The sequence below is a fragment of the Canis aureus genome, chromosome X (assembly GCF_053574225.1).
Source record: "Canis aureus isolate CA01 chromosome X, VMU_Caureus_v.1.0, whole genome shotgun sequence".
In the NCBI taxonomy this organism is placed as follows: Eukaryota; Metazoa; Chordata; class Mammalia; order Carnivora; family Canidae; genus Canis; species Canis aureus.
Genome location: NC_135649.1, coordinates 83,144,807 through 83,165,573, shown reverse-complemented (window position 1 = coordinate 83,165,573; position 20,767 = coordinate 83,144,807). Strand labels below are relative to the sequence as shown.

The 20,767-nt window shown below is 41.5% G+C and overlaps 1 protein-coding gene across 3 annotated transcripts; it reads right to left on the bottom strand.

The window, feature by feature from the left end:
- Positions 1 to 15: 15 nt before the first annotated feature.
- Positions 16 to 8,555, bottom strand: UXT (ubiquitously expressed prefoldin like chaperone). 3 transcript variants are annotated; one of them, XM_077888892.1, is made up of 7 exons: positions 8,397 to 8,555; positions 8,112 to 8,218; positions 7,031 to 7,127; positions 6,838 to 6,905; positions 6,453 to 6,560; positions 321 to 384; positions 16 to 114 (listed from the first exon to the last, which is right to left on the bottom strand). In XM_077888892.1, the coding sequence occupies exons 2-7, from the start codon at positions 8,207 to 8,209 to the stop codon at positions 61 to 63; spliced, it is 489 nt and encodes a 162-aa protein (XP_077745018.1). In that variant the 5' UTR covers positions 8,210 to 8,218; positions 8,397 to 8,555; the 3' UTR covers positions 16 to 60. The 3 variants fall into 3 exon arrangements, with proteins under 3 accessions (XP_077745018.1, XP_077745019.1, XP_077745020.1); XM_077888893.1 differs by lacking the exon at positions 8,397 to 8,555 and having other exon boundaries at positions 7,046 to 7,127; positions 8,112 to 8,390; XM_077888894.1 differs by lacking the exons at positions 16 to 114; positions 321 to 384; positions 8,397 to 8,555 and adding an exon at positions 2,364 to 2,620 and having other exon boundaries at positions 8,112 to 8,390.
- Between the last annotated feature and the right edge of the window lie 12,212 nt (positions 8,556 to 20,767).

Sequence of the window (20,767 nt, the reverse complement as noted above, 5' to 3'; positions counted from 1 at the left end):
GAAGGGCCATGTGACTCAAAGGCATTCAGGCTCTTTAATGTCTACGGAGGCGGGAAGAAGTCAATAGTGAGGTGTCTCCGGGAAATTCTGCAGGCCTTGTAGTTCTCTAAGCCCCTGAAAAAAAGGATAGAAGAGATTGAACAGAGATTGTCTAGGCCTCAGCCCAGGCTTGCTCTGACCTCCCCTCCCTCAGAGCCAGCCTGGTTCCTGCTTAGAGAGGAAGATGGTCCTTCCCATCCCTGGCTCTCTCCCTTCGTCGGGTCACACCACCCTGAATACATTTGGAGACAGAGTCTGGGAATGGGGTGAGGTACTCTCACCTCTAGCAACATGTGGATATGGGCCTTGATATTCATGGAGTCCTTGGTGAGGCTGTCGCTGAGCCTGGAGAAAAGAAACAAGAAAGGGCCGAGTGGGCCACACTTAGGCTCATGAAGATGATTTTTCCTCATCACTTCAAGAACTGCCTATGTCCTGGATGATTTCCACATGGCAGGTGGTAGGACATGTTACTACTTGACCTGCTCCTATGCAGAGATGCCTGGCCACCATCTGGGCTGCACTGATTCAAAGAAATTGATTGAATCCCTACTCTATGCCAGGCAATTTTAGGTACTGGGAGATAACAGCAAACACAACAGACAAAAATCTCAGCCTTATGGAGCTCAAGTTCTCGTTAAGAGGGACAAATTATGGAATAATATATAGAGTATTTCAGAGGGTTATAAGTAAAATGAAAAAGTTAAATGATAAGAGAGGATGAGTGCAGGAGTGGGGGGCTGCAATTCTAATGAGAGCACTTACAAATGGCTGTGCGAGAAGCATTTGCATAAAGAGTTAAAGAAGATGATCATGAGGATAGATGGAAGATGAATGTTCCAGACACAAGGCCCAACACATGGAAAAATGATGAGGTAGGAGTGTACCTGGCATGTTTGAAGCACAGCAAAGTGGCTGGCATGGCTGAAGAATAAGGGAAGGGGAAACTGTAGGAGGTGAGGTCAGAGAGATAAGGTGGGGAGGCAGATCATGTAAAACTCACAAGGCCATGGTGAGGACTCTTGACATTTACTCTACGTGAGATTGGAGCCAAGGGAGGCTTGTGATCAGAAAAGGAATGTGAAATGACAAGGGTTCTTTAAAAAATATTTTGAGAGAGAGAGAGAGAGAGCACATGTGTGTGCATGAGGAGAGGGAGGGCTCCTGTCCGGCTACAGGGAGAGGGAGAAGCAGACTCCCTACTAAGGGTATAACCCCTGATGTGGGGCTCAATCCCAGGTTGCTGAGATCATGACTTGAGCTGAAATCGGACGCTTAACCGCTTAACTGACCGAGCCACCTAGGTGCCCCACTGACCAGGGTTTAAGAGGATTCATCTGGCTGCTGTGTGGAGGACTGAGGATAAGGAGAGCTAGTGTGGAAGCAGGAAGTCCAGTGGGAAGGCTACTGTAATAGCCCAGGTGAGAGATGGAGACTTAGACTGCAGTGTCAGCAGCTGAGGTGATGATTAGTGACTGCATTTGTAATATATTTTGAAGGTAGAGTCAACAGGATTTACCAAATGGTTGAATGTCAGGTGTGAGAGGACTTAAGGAAGATGCCAAGGCCTAAGCAACTGGAAAGCTGGAGTTGCCTCAAACCACTCTGGCCCTTGACTGCTGAGTTACATACACTGGTCAATTCCTTATATCTTCTTTTTTTTTTTTAAAGATTTTATTTATTTATTTGACAGAAAGAGAGAGAGAGAACACAAGCAGGGGGAGCAGCAAGGAGAGGGAGAAGCAGGCTCCCAGTTGAGCAGAGCCCTTGGAATTGCGGGGCTCAATTCCAGGAACCTGGGATCATGACCTGAGCTGAAGGCAGTCGCTGAACTGAGCCACCCAGGCACCCCAATTCCTTCTATCTTCTAAGCTGATTGGGATCAGACTCAGCCAACAGAATCCTAATTGATACAAAGGGCTAAGGAAGGCCCTTCTGAGGAATGAGAATGAGTAAGAGTTAAACAGTAGGAGGGTCTTTTCCCCAAAAAGGCCACAAGGCAGGAAGGAGCTTTTGGAGGACCAGTCAGGAAGTCAGGGTGTTAGGAATTAAGTGACTGGTGGAAGGAAAGTGGTCCAAGAAAAGGTCCCAGAGGTAGGAAGGGGCTAGTTTACACAGGGTCTTGATACTGTCCTAAGGGAGGCAGACATTGTTGTGCTCAGCTATCTGTTCAAGCAGAAATCAATTTAAGGCAAATTAGATATGGTAAGGAGAGTAGAAGGTAACAACATAGAATGTTAAAATGGAAAAAAATACAGCACTATGAACCCATATCTTGAATACCAAGATATTGGTATCTTCCAGATTTATATTTTCAGTTCAGACCCTTCTCCAGCCTTGGGAGTTTTAACTCCTTCTTCAAAAACTCCACTTCACTGTTTAATAAGCACCTCATACTTAACTGGTCCTAGGTTGAACTCCTGATCCTCCTCTGCAAATCTGCTCCTCCTCTATCTTCTCCCTCTCAGATAATGGCAACTCCATCCTTCCAGTTGTTCAGCCCAAAACTTTCACACCTTACAGCCAATCAAGCATTCTGTTTAAAATTGCAACTGCTCCATCCTAGGCAATGTTTCTTTTCCTATTTAAAATTTTTTAAAAAGATTTATTTATTTGAGAGAGAGAGGGAGGGCAGTGACAGAAAGGGACAGAGAAACCTCAAGCAGACTCCCCGCTGAGCACAGACCACCCCCCCCAGCCCAACATGGGGCTTGATCCCAGGACCCTGAGCCTAGATCAAGAGCTGAGCAGAAGAGTTGGCGGCTTGACCAACTGAGCCATCCAGGCACTCCTCCTTTTTTTAATTACTAAAGTATAATTGACATGTAACCTTAGTTTCAGGGGTATAATATAATGATCAGATATTTGGATACACTGTCAAACGATCACCACAGTAAAACTAATTACCATTTGTCATCATACAAAGTCATAAAAAATTTTTTCTGGGGAATGTTTCTCCTCTCCATTCCAGGCTGTTCTCTGTAGCACTGCCAACCTGTGACCTACTACATCGTTTACTTCTTTTTTTATTGTCTGACTCCCCTGACTAGAATGTAAGCTATGTAAGGGCAGAGAACACAGACTGATCTGCTTTGTTCCCTGCTGTATCCCCAGGAACCAAACAGTATGCAGCACATAGTAGGCACCAACATATGCTGAATAAATAACTGAATAGACTACTCCATTCAAAGGAACCTGAAGTCCTCAGGAGATGGTTTGAGTCTATGTTTAAAGACAAGAAATCAATGAAGCATGGCACTGTTGCCCGAGAACAGGAATGCTTTCAAGAATATCTGGGGTAGTAATTCAAAGAACAGAGTAATGAACCTGATTGGCTTCTAAGGACAATCTGAACATCAATAAAGAGAACAAAATTAGTTAATGGTACAAGCTTAGTTTAGGAAAGGCTATGAGTTGCAACACTTTTAAAAAAGGAGAAAAATACAAAGCCCACCAAATGCTAGTTGTAACACACAGGAGATGCTTCATTTTTTGCTACTGATTTAATAGGTAAAGCAGTATAAATACTCAAATGGTTACTGTCTGTTCTCTCTCCTTTTTAAAAAAGATTTTATTTTTAAGCAATCTTTACACCAAATGTAGGGCTTGAACCCACAACCCTAAGATAAAGAGTCACACACTCCAGCTACTGAGCCAGACAGGTGCCCCTATTCTGTCTCTTCTAGAGTTACATGTCTGTGGATGTGTACTCCTTTCTATATAATCAGGAAAGAATATACACACAGATCTGATCCTCCCACTCCCCCAAAGAAATGTGCTAAAAGAAAGACTGGCTGGCAGTCATAAAATAACCCGAAAGAAAGTTAGTTCAAGGTGTGTCCCAAATAACAAAATATTTTAAAAAGGAGAGTGAGCTACTCAGACTCAAATCTTCATCTCCTAGGAAGATTAAATTTCTAGGAAGCCCTCCTAATGATAATAAAGTAATAAGAGATCCAATCACATTTCTCATTCCAATAAACCAAGTCAATATATCAAAAAGACCAGACAAGTGGGAAGGCACTGACAATTTAAATACATTTTGGGGGAGAGATATCAAGTCTCAAAAAATGAAAATCTCTATCTGAAAGGCTCAGGAATTCCGTGACATAACAAGGAAAGCTCTGTTATAAAAAAAAATGGATGTGGTCTGAATGACCACTAGTTCAGAACTGTGTTGGCCCATGAAAGCAGGCCCCTTGACCCCTTCACTAATTGGTCTGATCACCAAGATTTAGAAATCTCAGCAGAGGGCACCTGGGTGGCTCAGTCACTTGAGTGTCTGCCTTCAGCTCAGGTCATGATCCTGGAGTTCCAGGATCCAGTCCCGCATCAGGCTCCCCGCTCAGTGGAGTCTGCTTCTCCTTCTGCCCCTCACCCCGCTCATTCTCTCTCTCACTCTGTGTCTCTCAAATAAATAAATAAATCTTAAAAAAGAAATTTCGGCAGATCTGAGGCTCTTTTGGGTCTACTAACACTTGGAAACCTTGGAATGGTTTGAAAAGAGAAGAATTACTAAAACCAGAAGAGAAGCAACTCTGGAATAAATGAATGTAGGCATAAACAGACCTAGAAGGCATTTTAGATAAGTGGTATTCACTCTTGTAAGATGGTATTAATCTAAGTGTTTTGCTTGGTATCCCCTCTTGTGGCATGTTTGCCAATCTTGGCAATTCTGCTAACACGGCACTCACACTGGTCCCCTTGCCTGTAATGCTCTCCCCACAAAGCCCCAATGGCTTGTTCACTTGACCAAGAGACTCAATTGTCACTTCCCCGGAAGGCCTTTCCTGGCTACATTTCAAACCTCTCATCCATACTTCCAATTTCCCTTCCCTGCACAAAGCCTTAAACTCAACTGGAGCCCATACTTTCTCCCTACATTACCTTCCTCTCCACCACCAGAGATGTGCTTCAATCCCCCCTCAATCTGTTCCTAGGATACCCTTTTAAATTCATTCAACAAACAGAGTACCTACTATATGCTATGTACTACTCTGGTCACTTGCGAGTATAGACAAAATATCTCCCCTTTTTTTTTTTAAAGATTTTATTTATTTATTCATGAGAGACAGAGAGAGAGGCAGAAATACAGGCAGAGGGAGGAGAAGCAGGCTTCCATGAAGGAGCCTGATGTGGGATTCAATCCAGCAACTCTGGAGGCAAAGGCAGATGCTCAACCACTGAGCCACCCAGGCATCCCAATATCTCCCTTTGTAAAGCTTACATCCTAATGGGTGAAGGCAAGGAATTTTAGAAAGAAGTAAATTTCACAGCAAACATTAAGAGGTCATAAGTAGAACAAGGGAGGGGAATGAGGAGTGCCAGGGGCTGCAATTTTTTAAAAAAAGATTTTACCCATTTGAGAGAGAGAGACAGAAAGAGAGCACAAGCACATGCATGGGGAAGGGCAGAGGGAGAGAATCCCCAGCAGACTCACTGCTGAGCGCAGAGCCTGACATGGGGCTGGATCCCACAACCCCAAGATCATGACTTGAGCTAAAACCAAGAGTCAGATGCTCAACCAACTGAGCCACTCAGGTGCCCCCAGGGGTTGCAATTTTAAAGTTAGGTTACAGACAGCCTCGTTGAGGAGGTGACATTTAAGAAAGACTTAAACTATACTATATGTTGGCGAATTGAAATTTTTTTTTAAAAAAAGACTTAAACTGGGGATCCCTGAGTAGCTCAGCGGTTTAGCGCTTGCCTTCGGCCCAGGGCGCGATCCTGGAGTCCCGGGATCGAGTCTCGAGTCGGGCTCCTGCATGGAGCCTGCTTCTCTCTCCTCCTGTGTCTCTGCCTCTCTCTCTCTCTCTCTCTCTCTGTGTGTCTATCATGAATAAATAAATAAATCTTTAAAAAAACTATATAAAAAAAGACTTAAACTGAGTTAGGAAAAAGGAAGCTATGCATGTACCCAGGGAAAGCATGTTATAGGCAGAGAGCGCGGTTACCCTAAGATGGGATCACTCTGAGGGTGTTTCAAGAAGCCCAGGAAGATCAGTGTGGTGAGAGCACAGTGAAGGAGCAAGAAAATTAGGAGGAGGTGAAATCGGAGGTAACTTGTTTTACTGTTACTGATTTATAGGCCAAAACCTTCTGGATCTAGTCAAAATTAGGCCTTCAAGGAACCCTTCTGTCTTTTCACTGTGGCCTCCCCACTGCCAAGTACAGAACCTGGCATAGAACAGCCAACAAATGTGTGTGTGAATGAGCAATATCAAGACCATTTATGGAGTGCTTCCTATGTGCTATTCTTGGGGCTGAGCTTTGCATCTCTACTTTCCTCAGCCCTAGCCCTGGGGAGGAGGAGAAATGGGCCCTTAAGTATCTATCATCTCAGAGAGCCATGGGGAAAGGGAAAAGGATGTTGCAAATGGTGGTATTTTAGACACTTCATAGAATGGACTTACTCTGTGAGGAGATTGCTCTTACGATCAATGAACTTGAGAGCTTCTGCCAGTGTCAACTCCAGGAAAAAACCATATCCGAGCGCCACATAGATTCGTGAAGTGTCTGGGCTGAGGAAACAATGGTTAGAGGAAGTGGGGGAAGTCTTTATTACTGTTTAGCATACTATACAGTTTATTGGCAATTTTTTTTTACTCCACTCCTCCCACCTTCCCCAAATTAGAAGCTCTGAGAGGGCAGGGGTTTTGTCCTATTCGATTCACTGTCACATCCCCGGCACCTAGCACAGTGTCTGGTACATAGCAAATACTCAAAAAAAAATATTTGTTGCATGAAGGAAGGGGGAAGCTGAGCCCTGTGGGCTCAGAGGGGCAGGTAGACACTCACACAACTGTGTCAACGAAGAAGTTACAGCCCAAATCCACCTGCATATATAACTCCGAGGGGTTAGCTTCCTGTGGGGCCAGGGAAAAAGAGGTAGGGGTCAGTGGTCACCTTTCAGGTCAGCTGACAGGTTTTGGTCTGGGGTCTCTCCTCCCATCCCCCTCCCTTGCCCAAACACATCAAAATGGTCCCTAACCTTGGCTGTTTTTACCTGAAGCCGCTCAATGACATTTCTCAGTTGAAGGTATTTGGCCAGCTGCTCATATACCTTGTCGCGATGGTCCAGCACTTTTCTGATGGGACAAGAGGAAAATGGTGACCAACAGGAAGCCCTGGACCTGTCAGAATACCTCATATTATGACTGAGACCCTCATGTCACCATGCCTTAAAGAAGCATTTTAGTGCAGAAGTTGATTTGAATTGTGAGTCAGACTGCTTGGGTTTGAATCTAGGCTCTCCTTTTTACTAGTTGTGTGACTTCAGCAAATTCTTTAGGACTCATTTTCTCTTTAGGAGTCAATTTCCCTATCTTTAAAAAAGGGACGACAAGTATTACCTCACAAAGTCATTAAGAGAACTGTTTACTACAAAGCACTTACAATAGCACCTAACCAAAAACTAAGCTCTATATATGTTTTAGCTCTTATTTATTAGTACTATTACCACATTCCGTCCAATCAGGATGTCCCATTCTCAAAAAAAAAAAAAAAAAAGTGTCCCATTCTCACCCTAGAAAAATCTTCCATCCCTTTCAGGATGTTCATTATCCTGCTTCTGAACACTCTACTTCCTGCTCAGATTAATAGTGATAGTAACAATTTTTCATACTCATAGAGCCCCTAGTATTCACATTAAATCCTTTACAAGGGGGGAACACATTAAAAACTCAAAACCACCCCATGAGGAAGGTTCCATGAACTTTCCCATTTCACAGATAAGAAAACTGAGGCACACAAAGGCGAGGCCACGTACAACGTCTTCACACAGATGGCGAAGGGGCCAGGCCAAGGATTCGAACCTAAGAACTCCCGCTTTAGAATCTAGCTCCACGGCTAAGTGAGATGGGAGGCCAGACAGGCGCGGACACACCCTCTACAAGAACCGCCACATCCCAGCCCAGTAGCACCCCGGATGTCGCCCCTCCTCGCCGGATCGGCGCACGGGGCTGGACTCCAAATGCCTTTCCCACCAATCAGAAGGCTAGACCCTGACTTTGGACGCCCCGCCCCCCCACGTGGAACCTTCCACACGCCCGGCCCTCCACGCTGCCACTCACCGCAGGTCCTGCTGTAGCACGTCACAGATGAAGGCCTCATAGCGCAGCACTTTCTCCCCCGTGGCTTCCACCGCCCGCCGTTTAGGGGGCGTCGCCATGATGGGCTCCTAAGGAATGGGGAGCGGAGCAGACCACGTTGACCACACAGTTCGGCCTCAGGCACAGTACATCTGCACCCCCTCGACAGCGGGAGTGGGCTCGTTCGGCTCCGGCCGGGGGTTCCGCCTTCTGCCCCTCCCACCTCTGGGACTCTGCCACCCAGGGACACCCAAACGCGGCCCTCACCTTAGAGCCGCCGGCAATAAGAACGGTTGCTATAAACCGTGGCTTCCGGGTGGCGCGGGTGAATGACGTACTACAAGGGCGCGGGCCAACCGAATAGCCGGGTGGGAAAGGCGGTTCTGAAGGGCTGGAAAGGGGCGAAGCGGAGGAGAGGAGGGCGGGGCTTTAGGGAATCCACCGAGTGTACTCCCGGCCGCGCAGCGTGGGAACGGGGCAGCGCGGAGCCTGTGGGGACTGAGCGTGGCTCGCGGGGGCGGGCCTTAATGGGATTTGGCGGGTTCCTGGGGGAGGCGGGGCGCACAGGTGGCGAGAGAGAAGCGTGTAGTATTTAAAAGTCAGAGCTTCGGAAGCAGACGGGCAAGAATTGGTTATGGTTCTGGTTTGTAAAAAGGAGAGTACATCCCGGGAACTGTCGCCATGGATTTTGATTTTTCGCACGGGAGATTTGGGTTTGATTCCCAGTAATGGGAATGAATGTGAGCATTACATTTTTTTTTTTAAACGGAGACAGATTCTCTGAAACTCAGCTTTGGTAACTCCAGTTTGCAACCTGCCATCCATAACTAGGATCCAAGCAGATATTGACGAAACACTATGTCTATTACCTCGTCTAATAGAGGCATCAGGTGGCGGGTCGCTGAAGTCCTCTGCTCAAGATCGGCTATTCTGTAGTTAGAAATGTTCCTGAGTCTTTATTTAAATGTATAAACTTTTATTTATTTGTATGCACTCAAGTTAATGAATTTATTTCCCATGTTACATTTTCAAATAATAGCATCATACCCAGCAAGTCTTGGCTGAGCCTGAAGGAGAACACAGATACCAAATCCCTCAAATGCTATGCCTGCCTATAGGGCCGAGAGCCCCCACTCATGCCAGTGATGTCTTCTCAGATACTTTGTGTGTTTTGTGTGTAAAGGCAAGTTTTTCTTTCAAATGCTCAAAACCTAAGCAAGTCAAGCTTTTCTTTGCCCTAAGAACAAGATGATTGGAAAGGACATGTAATTTTTTAAAATGTTTTTTTGTAAATCTTCAAATATTACATATAGTTAAAGTTACATTTCGTGTGATTGAAATAGACACCAGGTAGTTAGACAACTATTATTGAGTTAATCTATACCATTTTCCTATGGGGAAAAAAAGAGGTGTTATGTTTATTATCTTTATTTATATATTTTAAAGATTTTGTTTATTTATTCATGAGAGACAGAAAGGCAGAGACACAGGAAAAAGCAGGCTTCATGCAGGAAGCCCGATGTGGGACTCAATCCTGAGACTCTGGGATCATGCCCTGGGCTGAAGGCAGGCGCCAAACCGCTGAGCTACCCAGGGATCCCCCCATGTTTATTATCTTTAACACAAAACAACACAGAGTTCTGAAGAACTGAAGATAGGTCTGTGCAAATCTACTAACTTACATTTCATAAAGCATTTTTTACTTTTTATTTATTTTTTTTTTCATTTTTTACTTTTTAAAGAAAAGGTTCTATTTATTTATCTGAGAGAGAGAGCATACACGCACCATGGGAAGGGTCAGAGGGAGAAGCAGACTCCCAGCTGATCAAGGAGCCCAACTTGGGGCTTGATCCTAAGACCCTAGGATCATGACCTGAGCAGAAGGTAGACGCTTAACTGACTGAGCCACCCAGGTGCCCCCTTTTTTTACTTTTTAAAAACATGTTACCAACTTTATTTTGACATTTTAAACCTACAGAAAAGTTGGCAGTGAACACCCATAGAGCCTGCATTTGGACTTGCCAAATATTAGTATTTGACCCCATTTGCTTTTTCCCTTTCTGAACCACCTGGTAATTGTTGTCATGGCTGCATAGCATTCCATGTTTTGGATGGCCTCAGAATTTTTTTTAAAGATTTTATTTATTTATTCATGAGAGACAGAGAGAGAGAGAGAGAGAGAGAGAGAGAGAGGCAGAGACACAGGCAGAGGGAGAAGCAGGCTCCATGCAGGGAGCCTGATGTGGGACTTGATCCTGGCTGGGTCTGCAGGATCAGGCCCTGCACTGAAGGCGGCGCTAAACCGCTGAGCCACCTGGGCTGCCCCCGCCTCAGAATTTTGAACCATTTCCTATGCTATTGGATGTTTGGATGTGTCCCAGTTTTTTTTTCATTGTTATAATCCAGGATGGGATAACAGTCTTCGGTTTCAGATTTTTGTTTACAAAATTATACAAAATAATTTTTTGTATTTGTTTGTTTTTGTTTTTGTTTTGTATTTGTTAATTATTTGTAATTGTTTACAAAATTATACAAAAATAATTTACAAAATTATTTCCTTGTAATAAATTTCTGGATGTAGAATTATTGATCTAAAGGAGGTCACTGAATTGTCAATCAAGTATTAGCTGACAATTGTACATATTCCTGATAAACTTCCTCATCCAAGCTCTGCATCAGGAAGAGTTTGCTGACCCTTGATGTTTTTCTACAGCCTGCAATCTAAGAAGACTGCTTTCACTTTTTTAAATACTTGAAAAAAGTAAGAAAAATATTTTGTGTCATTTGAAAATTACATAAAATTCAAATTTCAGTGTCCAATAATAAAGTTTTACTGGAACATAGCTGTACTCATTTACTTATTGTCTGTGGATGCTTTCATGCTTATTCTGGCAGAGTAGTTGCCAAAGAGACCATTTAGCCTGAAAATCCTAAAGTATCTACTATCTGGCCTTTTACAGGAAAAGCTTGCCAACTCCAATCATGTCAGCACTATACAACCCTGTGAATCACTAATACATATGTTAGGGTTAGTGGGCCTAAGTATGTGAGCCTCCCAAGCTTCCACTGGTGATTTCTTACCTGGCTTATGAGTGGGTGTTTTCAGGCTGGTGCTTCTGAGAGACATGAGGCAGACTGTGTCTCTCATCTCTATTTGTATTTTCTCTCCCTCCCAGCCAAGGAAGGAAGAGCAAGAAATGACAGGCCCAGGTGAGTTAGAGCTTAGGTGTTCATTTACTGCCTACTTTATTTTCTACTGGATATTTGGAACCTGATAAGAATATATCTCATAAAATTGAAAAATAAAGGCAGGATCACAAAAAATGCAAACAAATAGAAGATTAATATCAGGGAAAATTGGGATGTAGGTATGAAATTCACTTCTGTACTTAACTGTGGATTTGTCTCTGATCTTCCTACCACAATAGCAAAAGGGGAAATGGAATCAGTTATGTGATTTGTATTGTCTGCGAGGAAAAAGCATACCAGTTCATCAGCAGAAGGAAGTATTTCATGCCATTCACCAGGAAACAGTAAAGTTAGAACTCTCTCTTACTTCCTACACTAAAATAAATTCCAGGCGGATTAAAAATTTATTTATTTATTTTATTTTATTTTTTTTAAATTTTTTTTTAAAATTTTTATTTATTTATGATAGTCACAGAGACAGAGAGAGAGAGAGAGAGAGAGAGAGAGAGACAGAGACACAGGCAGAGGGAGAAGCAGGCTCCATGCACCGGGAGCCCGATGTGGGATTCGATCTGGGGTCTCCAGGATCGCGCCCTGGGCCAAAGGCAGGCGCCAAACCGCTGCGCCACCCAGGGATCCCAAAAATTTAAACATAAAAATAGAACCATCAGTGTGTGAGAAGGAAAAAAATGGGAAAATATTTATTATTATCTTAGAGTGAAGTCCTTTCTAGTGATGACATAAAATTCTGAAGTCATGAGAGAATAATATATTGATACATTGTGTTCATAAAATTAGTGAATGCACAATTAACCTTAAAATCTTAAAGCCAGGGGGATCTCTGAGTGGCTCAGCGGTTTAGTGCCTGCCTTCGGCCCAGGGCATGATCCTGGAATCCCGGGATCGAGTCCCACATCAGGGTCCCTGCATGGAGCCTGCTTCTCCCTCTGCCTGTGTCTCTGCCTCTCTCTCTCTTTCCCTCTCTCTCTCTCTCTCTCTCGAATAAATAAATAAAATCTTAAAAAAAATCTTAAGGCCAAATGGCAAATTGCAAAGAAAAATTTGCAACAGATGCAATCAATGGCTAGTAAACTTAATATATAAATACTGCTACAAATCAGTATAAAAGCCCAACAATTTATTTTTTTAAAGATTTATTTATTTATTTATTCATAAGAGACACAGAGAGAGGCTCCAAGGCTTGAACTCAACCCTGAGATCAAGACCTGAGCTAAAATCAAGAGTAGGACACTTAACCAAATGAGCCACCTAAGTGCTCCTAAAAATAGGGATCATTTGATTTTATACAGTAAAATACTTCAAATTACGCCAAGCAACCTTTGAAAGCAGATTTGTTTATTATGAATAATACAAAAGGGTTTTTTAGAATCATGGACATATAGTGCAATGATAGCCATGTATAATACATAGTAGAAAAATATGCTTTCTGAACTATTATTAATTGGTCTGCTGAATTCACGATAACCAAACTAAATTATGAATGTATCTTTATAACTGGATTCTAATAGATAATGGGCATAATTTAGCCAGGTACTATATAGAATGTTAGTAACGAAGCCATATATTTAATGTGTGGATTTAAATATTCTAAACAAGCTTCTTGGTTCTTTTCCTGTAAAAGGATGAGAGACTAAATATTTGAGGCTTTGCAAGCCATCAAAAGACATCAGATAATGGAAGGGATAAAAAAGGGACACTTGGGTGATTCAGTGATTGAGCGTCTGCCTTTGGCTCAGGGCATGATCTGGGGATCCGGGATCGAGTCCCACTTCGGGCTCCTTGCATGGAGCCTACTTTTCCCTCTGCCTGTGTCTCTGCCTCTCTCTCTCTCTCTCTCTCTCATAAATAAATAAAATCTAAGAAAAAGGAATGGATTAAAAAAATGCAAGACCCATGTATATGCTGCCTACGAGAGACTCATTTCAGATCAAAAGACATCTGCAGAATGAAAGTGAGGGGATGGAGATCATGCCAATGGATGTCAAAAGAAAGCTGGGGGTGTGCCTGGATGGCTCAGTCAGTTATGTGTCTGCCTTCAGCTCAGGTCATGATCCCAGGGTCCTAGGATCCATGCTAAGTTCCCTGCTCAACAGGGAATCTGCTTCTCCCTCTGCCTAACCACCCCTCCCCCAGCTCATGCTCTCTCTGTCTTCTCAAATAAACAAATAAAATCCTTTAAAAAAAGTTCTAAAAACTGCAGTTGCAATACTTATTTTGGAAAAAATAGACTTTAAAAAAAGACTTAAGAGACAAAGGACACTTTATAATAATAATTGGGACAATCCAGCAAGAAGATAGAACAATTATAAATATTTATGCACCTAACATGGGAGCACCTAAATACATAAAGCAGTTAATAACAAACATAAAGGAGCTAATGGACAGTGATACAATAATAGTAGGGGACTTTAACACCCCGCTTACATCAATGGACAGATAATCCATACAGAAAGTCAAAAAGGAAACAGGGGCTTTGAATGACACACTGGACCAGATGGATTTAACAGATATATTCAGACCATTCAATACTAAAACAGCAAAATACACATTCTTTTCAAGTGTACATGGAACATTCTTCAGAATAGATCATATTAGCCCACAAAACCAGCCTCAACATTTTTCTAGATATGTCTCCTGAACCAAAGGAAATAAAAGCAAAAATAAACCATTGGAACTACATCAAAATAAAAAACTACATAGCAAAGGAAACAACCAACAAAACCAAAAGGCAACCTAGTGAATGGGGCCAGATATTTGCAAATGACATATTGGATAAAAGGTTAGTATCCAAAACATATAAAGAACTTACGAAACTCCACACCAAAAACCCCACACCAAATAATACAATTAAAAAATGGACAGAAGACATGAACAGACATTTCTCCAAAGAAGACATACAGATGGCCAATAGACACTTAAAAAGATGCTCAACATCACTTATTATGAGGTAAATGCAAATCAAAACTATAATAAAATATCTCCTCACACCAGTCAAAATGGCTAAAATCAACAACACAAGAAACAACAAATGTTGGTGAAGATATGGAGAAAAAGGAGCACTCATGCACTGTTGGTGGGAATGCAAGCTAGTGCAGCCATTATGGAAGAAGTATGGAGGTTCCTCAAAAAAATTAAAAATAGAACTACTGTATGATCTGGTAATTGCCCTACTGGGTATTTATCTAAAGAATATGAAAACATTAATTCAAAGGGATGTACGCATTCCTATGTTTATTGTGGCATTATTTACAATAGCCAAAGTATGCAAGTGGCCCAAGTGTCCATGGATAGAGGAATAGATAAAGAAGAAGTGCTCGTGTGCACATACACACACACAGACACACACACACACACACACACACTGGAATAGTATTCAGCCATAAAAAAGAATTAAATCTTGCCATTTGCAATGATGTGGATGAAGCTAGAGAGTATAATGCTAAGCAAAATAAGCCAGTCAGAGAAAGACAAATACCAAATGATTTCACTCATATATGGAATTAGGAAACAAAACAAATGAACAAAGGAAAGAAACAAAAGACAAACCAGGAAACCAGAACTCTTAACTATAAAGAACAAACTGATGGTTACCAGAGGAGAGGTTGTGGGGGGATGGGTTAAATATTGAAGGGAATTAAGAGCGCACTTATTCTTTTTTTTAAGATTTTATTTATTTACCTGACACACACACACACACACACAGAGAGCACAAGCAGGGGGAGTAGCAGGCAGAGGAAGAGGGAGAAGTAGACTCCCCACTGAGCAAGGAGCCCAACATAGGGCTTGATCCCAGTATCCTGGGATCATGACCTGAGCCAAAGGTAGATGCCTAGCTGGCTGAGCCACGCAGGCATCCCAAGAGTACACTTATCTTGATATGTATCTTGATATGTACTGAGTAATATGTGGAACTGTTGAATCACTATATTGTACACCTAAAACTAGTATATCACTGTATGTTAACTACACTCAAAATAAAAAAATATAAATATCAATGTGACTCATGTATTTTATGATTAAAAAAGTATTTATTTTCTAGCTCTGTTTGTGGAAAAGACTTGGAAGCAAAATCAATGCAGTGGCATTGAGCATTCCCTGGGTCTGGATGGGAACCTATACATACCATTACTTACTAAAAGCAATGAGGGAGTGATTTTATGACTGTAGTAGGAAGTGTATAAAATGATATTGGACCATCATGTTATTCCAGCTAGCTAGGAAGCTTTCAAAGACTACTATAGTCATGTCAAAAAGAACTCAGAAACCAACTGAAGAAGTTTCCACTGGTGAAAGATAGGACAATTTGAGCATCATTAGGGATAACTGCGATGGATCAAAGCACCCCAAATATATTTAAATCCAAGAGTTCATATTGATATAAAAACAACCCTTATGTCACATTTGGAGATGCTCATAAACCACTTCATTAATTGAAGATTTGCTTAAATAAAGGGGAGGAACCAAACATTTATTCTGCTTTTCTTGTATGATTTTTGACCAAAGATAACTGAATAGTTGACGAGATAAAGCTTTTCTCTATAAAAGTACTTTCTTAACAAGCAAAGAAGAGTGATAGAATATAATTATTTTGCAGACTATTTTGACTTAGTGTAACTAGGCAATAACCACCAATTACTAATAAAATCACAAAAAATGACAACCCAACATCCCAAACCAGTGAAAGCACATTGGTTACAAAATCTCTGTAGCATAAATGACATAAGTGACAAAAAGTTGAATCAGAAACTTATCAATAGATCTAACCACCAATTGACCAGAAATGTAGAAAACAGAGGAACGTGTAAACTAACACTATGTTATAAACTAACAAATGAATTTCCAAATACAAATTCATTCCAAATACATTAATTTGGAATTTCTTCAAGACTATCTCTTTTCATCAATGAATACATGCAAGGAGGGATAAAAGAGGTGGATAAGGAATACATAGATTAAGAAATTTTTTTAATAATAAATTTATTTTTTATTGGTGTTCAATTTGCCAACATACAGAACAATACCCAGTGCTCATCCCATCAAGTGCCCCCCTCAGTGCCCACCACCCACTCACCCCCACCCCTCGCCTTCCTCCCCTTCTACCACCCCCAGTTCACTTCCCAGAGTTAGGAGTCTTTATGTTCTGTCTCCCTTTCTGATATTTCCCACCCACTTCTTCTCCTTTCCCTTCTATTCCCTTTCACTATTATTTATATTAAGAAATTTAAGAAAGATATCAACCAAGTATAACATGTGAGACTTATTTGTATCTTTATTCACACAATTCATTTAAAAATGTATGATACTGATTCCACACAAATCTTAAAATAATTTGTTCCAATTCTCTGAAGAAAGTCCATGGTATTTTGATAGGAATTGCATTAAACGTGTAAATTGCTCTGGGTAACATTGACATTTTCACAATATTAATTCTTCCAATCCACGAGCATGGAATATTTTTCCATCTCTTTGTGTCTTCCTCAATTTCTTTCAGAAGTGTTCTATAGTTTTTAGGGTATAGATCCTTTACCTCTTTGGTTAGGTTTATTCCTAGGTACCTTATGCTTTTGGGTGCATTTGTCAATGGGATTGACTCCTTAATTTCTCTTTCTTCAGTCTCATTGTTAGTGTATAGAAATGCCACTGACTTCTGGGCATTGATTTTGTATCCTGCCACACTGCCGAATTGCTATATGAGTTCTAGCAATCTTGGGGTGGAGTCTTTTGGGTTTTCTATGTAGAGTATCATGTCTTCAGCGAAGAGGGAGAGTTTGATTTCTTTTTTGCCAATTTGAATGCCTTTTATGATGGGATGAGCACTGGGTGTTATTCTATATGTTGGCAAATTCAACACCAATAAAAAATAAATTTAAATTAAAAAAATAAAATAAAAATGTATGATACTATTGGGGACATTTGAACACTGGATACTTGCTGATAATCTGGAATTGTAAAATTTTTAGGTGTGGTAATGATCTTACCGTCATTATTTTCAAAGGTGTTCTTATTTAGGGAGTAACTTTAACGTTTAACTAAGAAGAAATTATAGGGTGTCTGGAATTTGCTTTGAAATAGTCCAGGGGAAAGAAGGCATGTATAAAATTTTTTTTTTTAAACTTTTATTTATTTATGATAGGCACATCAGTGAGAGAGAGAGGCAGAGACACAGGCAGAGGGAGAAGCAGGCTCCATGCACCGGGAGCCCGACGTGGGATTCGATCCCGGGTCTCCAGGATCATGCCCTGGGCCAAAGGCAGGCGCCAAACCGCTGCGCCACCCAGGGATCCCAAGAAAGCATGTATATAGAAAAAAGTTCATACCTTGTATTTAGTTGTTATGTCTCAAGTCATAAAAATTTCTTCCCTTTTAATTTTATTTTTAAAAAGGATTTTATTTATTCATGAGATACACACACAGAGAGAGGCAGAGACATAGGCAGAGGGATAAGCAGGCCCCCTGTGGGGACCCTGATGCAGGACTCGATCCCAGAACCCTGGGATCACGACCTGAACCAAAGGCAAATGCTCAGCCACTGAGCCACCCAGGTGCCCCATTCCTCTCTTTTCATCCTAATTTCAGGATGCCTTTTCTCTCCTTTTTTTCTTAATTAGTTCTGCTACATGTTTATCTTACTAAATTTTTCAAAGAATCAGAACAAGCTCATTTTTCTTTAAAATATTTTTTATGATGGATAATCTCAAACATACATCAAATTGGAGAATATAGTACAATGACTCCACTTTGCACTTACCATCCACCTTCAACAAGTAACCTTTTGCCAGTCTTTGAACTGTTTTAAAAAAATACTTTAATTTGAAATCATTTTAGATTTACAAAAAAGGTGCAAAGATAGTAGGAAGTGATTCTATACATCCCCTTACACAATTTCCCCCATTATTAAGATTTTACATTTCCATGACATATTTTTCAAAAACAAAGAAACCAACAGTGATACATAGCTATTAACAAAACTCTAAACTTTATTTGGTTTTCACCAGTTTTTCCATTAATGTCCTTTTTCTGTTCTAGAATTCAACCCAGGTACCATACTGGATTTAGTTGCCATTCTCCTCAGTTTCCTGTGTTCTGTGACAGTTTCTCACTCCCTTCTCATTTTTATGACCTTGACAGTCTTGAGAAGTATGCCCAGATATCCTGTAGAATGTCCTCCAATCTGGGTATGTCTGATGTTTTTCTCTCGATTAGACAAGATGATAAATATGAGGAGAGGGATAACAGTAGAAGGCATTTTTGGCATGGTGACTCTTTAGACACTATCCTGCATCCCTCCATCTTGGAAGGATACTCAAGTTCTGCCCTGTGCAGATGGGAAAGGACAAGAACTAGTTGGCTCCAGCACCTCCTGGTTAGGGTAAGTTGAAGTAGACCAACATCGAAAATCTCTCCTATCGAGATTTTGTAAAACCACGATATTCTAGTGCTTTGCAGATTGAGTAACAATTTTTTTTTATAGCAAACCAGGCCTCAATTAATAGTGCTCTGTGAAATGGTTTCTTATCTTTCTGCTCAGAAAGATATTTGTTTATCTTATCTGGCCCAGAATCAGTCCTCCCTCTCCATATAGATACTCTTGGATGTGTGCTTGTCTTTGGTACCTCATTCACTCAGCCTGTTTTGTTTTTCCAACAGAATTTAGCACCATCCAATATATAATTTATTATTAGTCTAATTTCTGCCCTTCACCAGTAGAATGTAACTTCTCCATATGTGCTGTGGTTTGTGATCATTCACTGATGAATTCTCAGTGCCTCTGTGTAGCAAGCTCTATATAGCTAGTTGAATGGATTTAATAAATGAATGAGCCAGAGATAAGGGCCTAAATACAGGCACTGGGGCTTGAAACACAGGTGTTTTGCCAGCAGGAGGAGCTCCAGGATATTTGAGTGGAATGGAACATTTCATTTGCTAGTGCTTGATGGTGCACAGAATTCTAGCCAATGCTTCCCCAGTTTAACCATGCACGGGAAATCCCTTGGGATCTGGTTTAGGATATTGCTCATTTTTATTCAGGAGGTCTGGGTTGGGACTCAAGATTCTTCATTTCTAACATGTTCCCAGGTCACACTGCTGGGTCACACAGCACACATGGATTAGTAACATTGTATGACCGTCTCCATGGTATATTAAGGCATAACAAGATCCCCAATAATTCCACAATTTTAAGTGTGTTTTTATAGAAGTGTAGTACTTAGGAGAATTTAGGCTTTGGAGACGGATAGACCTGCATTCAAATTCTGTCTCAACCACTTTCCCCCAGGCGTGTTAATAACCTTATTTGTCTTCGGTTAATAATCATCTCTATGCCCAAGTTTCCTCAGCTATTCAGTGGGAGAAATAATATGTACTTGGCAGAATTATAAGAGTTAAGTGGACAAATGCAGGTAAAGTACTCAGAATGACCTCTAGCACAAAGTGAGTCCTCAGGAAATGGCACTGTAAAATACTCAATATGAATATAGTAGAGCACTTTGCATTTTAAAAGGCTTTTCCATGTGTGGCCTGGCAGTTGCATTACCACTGGCTGATGATTGGTGATAAACAAAATAACGGATACCACTGGATCAGGGCAGGGGTGGGGGGGGCATGAGGTTGACTAGCAGTTACATTCTCAAGCTGGAACTGTTAATCTCTTCCTCATGGACAGTAAGACTCAAGAGTTTTCTTTTCTGATGCTAAGTGAGATGTGACTACCCTGAATTCTTTTTTTTAATTAAAAAAATTTTAGTTAATTTTTTAAGAGAGAGGAAGGGGCAGAGGGAGAGGGAGAGAGAGATAATCTTAAACAGGCTCCAGACCCAGCATGGAGCCCAACGTGGGGCTTGATTTCAACACCCTGAGCCAAAATCAAGAGTCAGATGCTTAGCTGACTGAGCCACCCAGGCACCTCTCGACTACCCTGAATTCTTATGACAACAGTGTGCGACTGTGTAGGGCGAGAGGAAGAGCTCAGAATTAGTGGCAGCATCCAGGCTTATGACTATGAAATGTGGGAAGCCTAGATTCTTTTGGTTCTACTGTCTCTGTAGCCTGCCTGTCTCCTGAAAAAGACTCAGGGGAGGAAATAATGATGTCTGAGTTGGTGACAAATTTGTCACAAGTGAATAAGAATTTGATCTTTCTCCAAAAGGTAGGCACCAGGTAGACATTTCTCCTTTGCCTGGCTAGGAGTTTCCAGAAACAGACTGTAGCAATTGCTGCCTGGATTCCTGATCATGTTTTGCCAGGTCTCTGGGCTACTTGTGGGTAGGGAGGGACTACACAGAAATGCTCCCATTCAACAACTCATCCAGGCTGACTCCTTTCCCCGGTGGATCATTCTGCTGAGTGCTGTGGTGGACACTACAGAAGGAGATAAATCTGTCTTTGTCTTAAGAAATTCACGTTCTGGGCACCTGGGTAGCTCAGTGGTT

What these genes read in the sequence shown, in the direction of transcription:
- UXT (XM_077888892.1), bottom strand. Translation starts at nt 8,209, where the DNA reads ATGGCGACGCCCCCTAAACGGCGGGCGGTGGAAGCCACGGGGGAGAAA. An exon ending in GTGCTACAGCAGGACCTGCG is followed by an intron (nt 7,128 to 8,111) that starts GTGAGTGGCAGC and finishes TTGTCCCATCAG; the next exon opens with AAAAGTGCTGGACCATCGCG. An exon ending in AAGAGCAATCTCCTCACAGA is followed by an intron (nt 385 to 6,452) that starts GTAAGTCCATTC and finishes TCTTTTCTCCAG; the next exon opens with GCTCAGCGACAGCCTCACCA.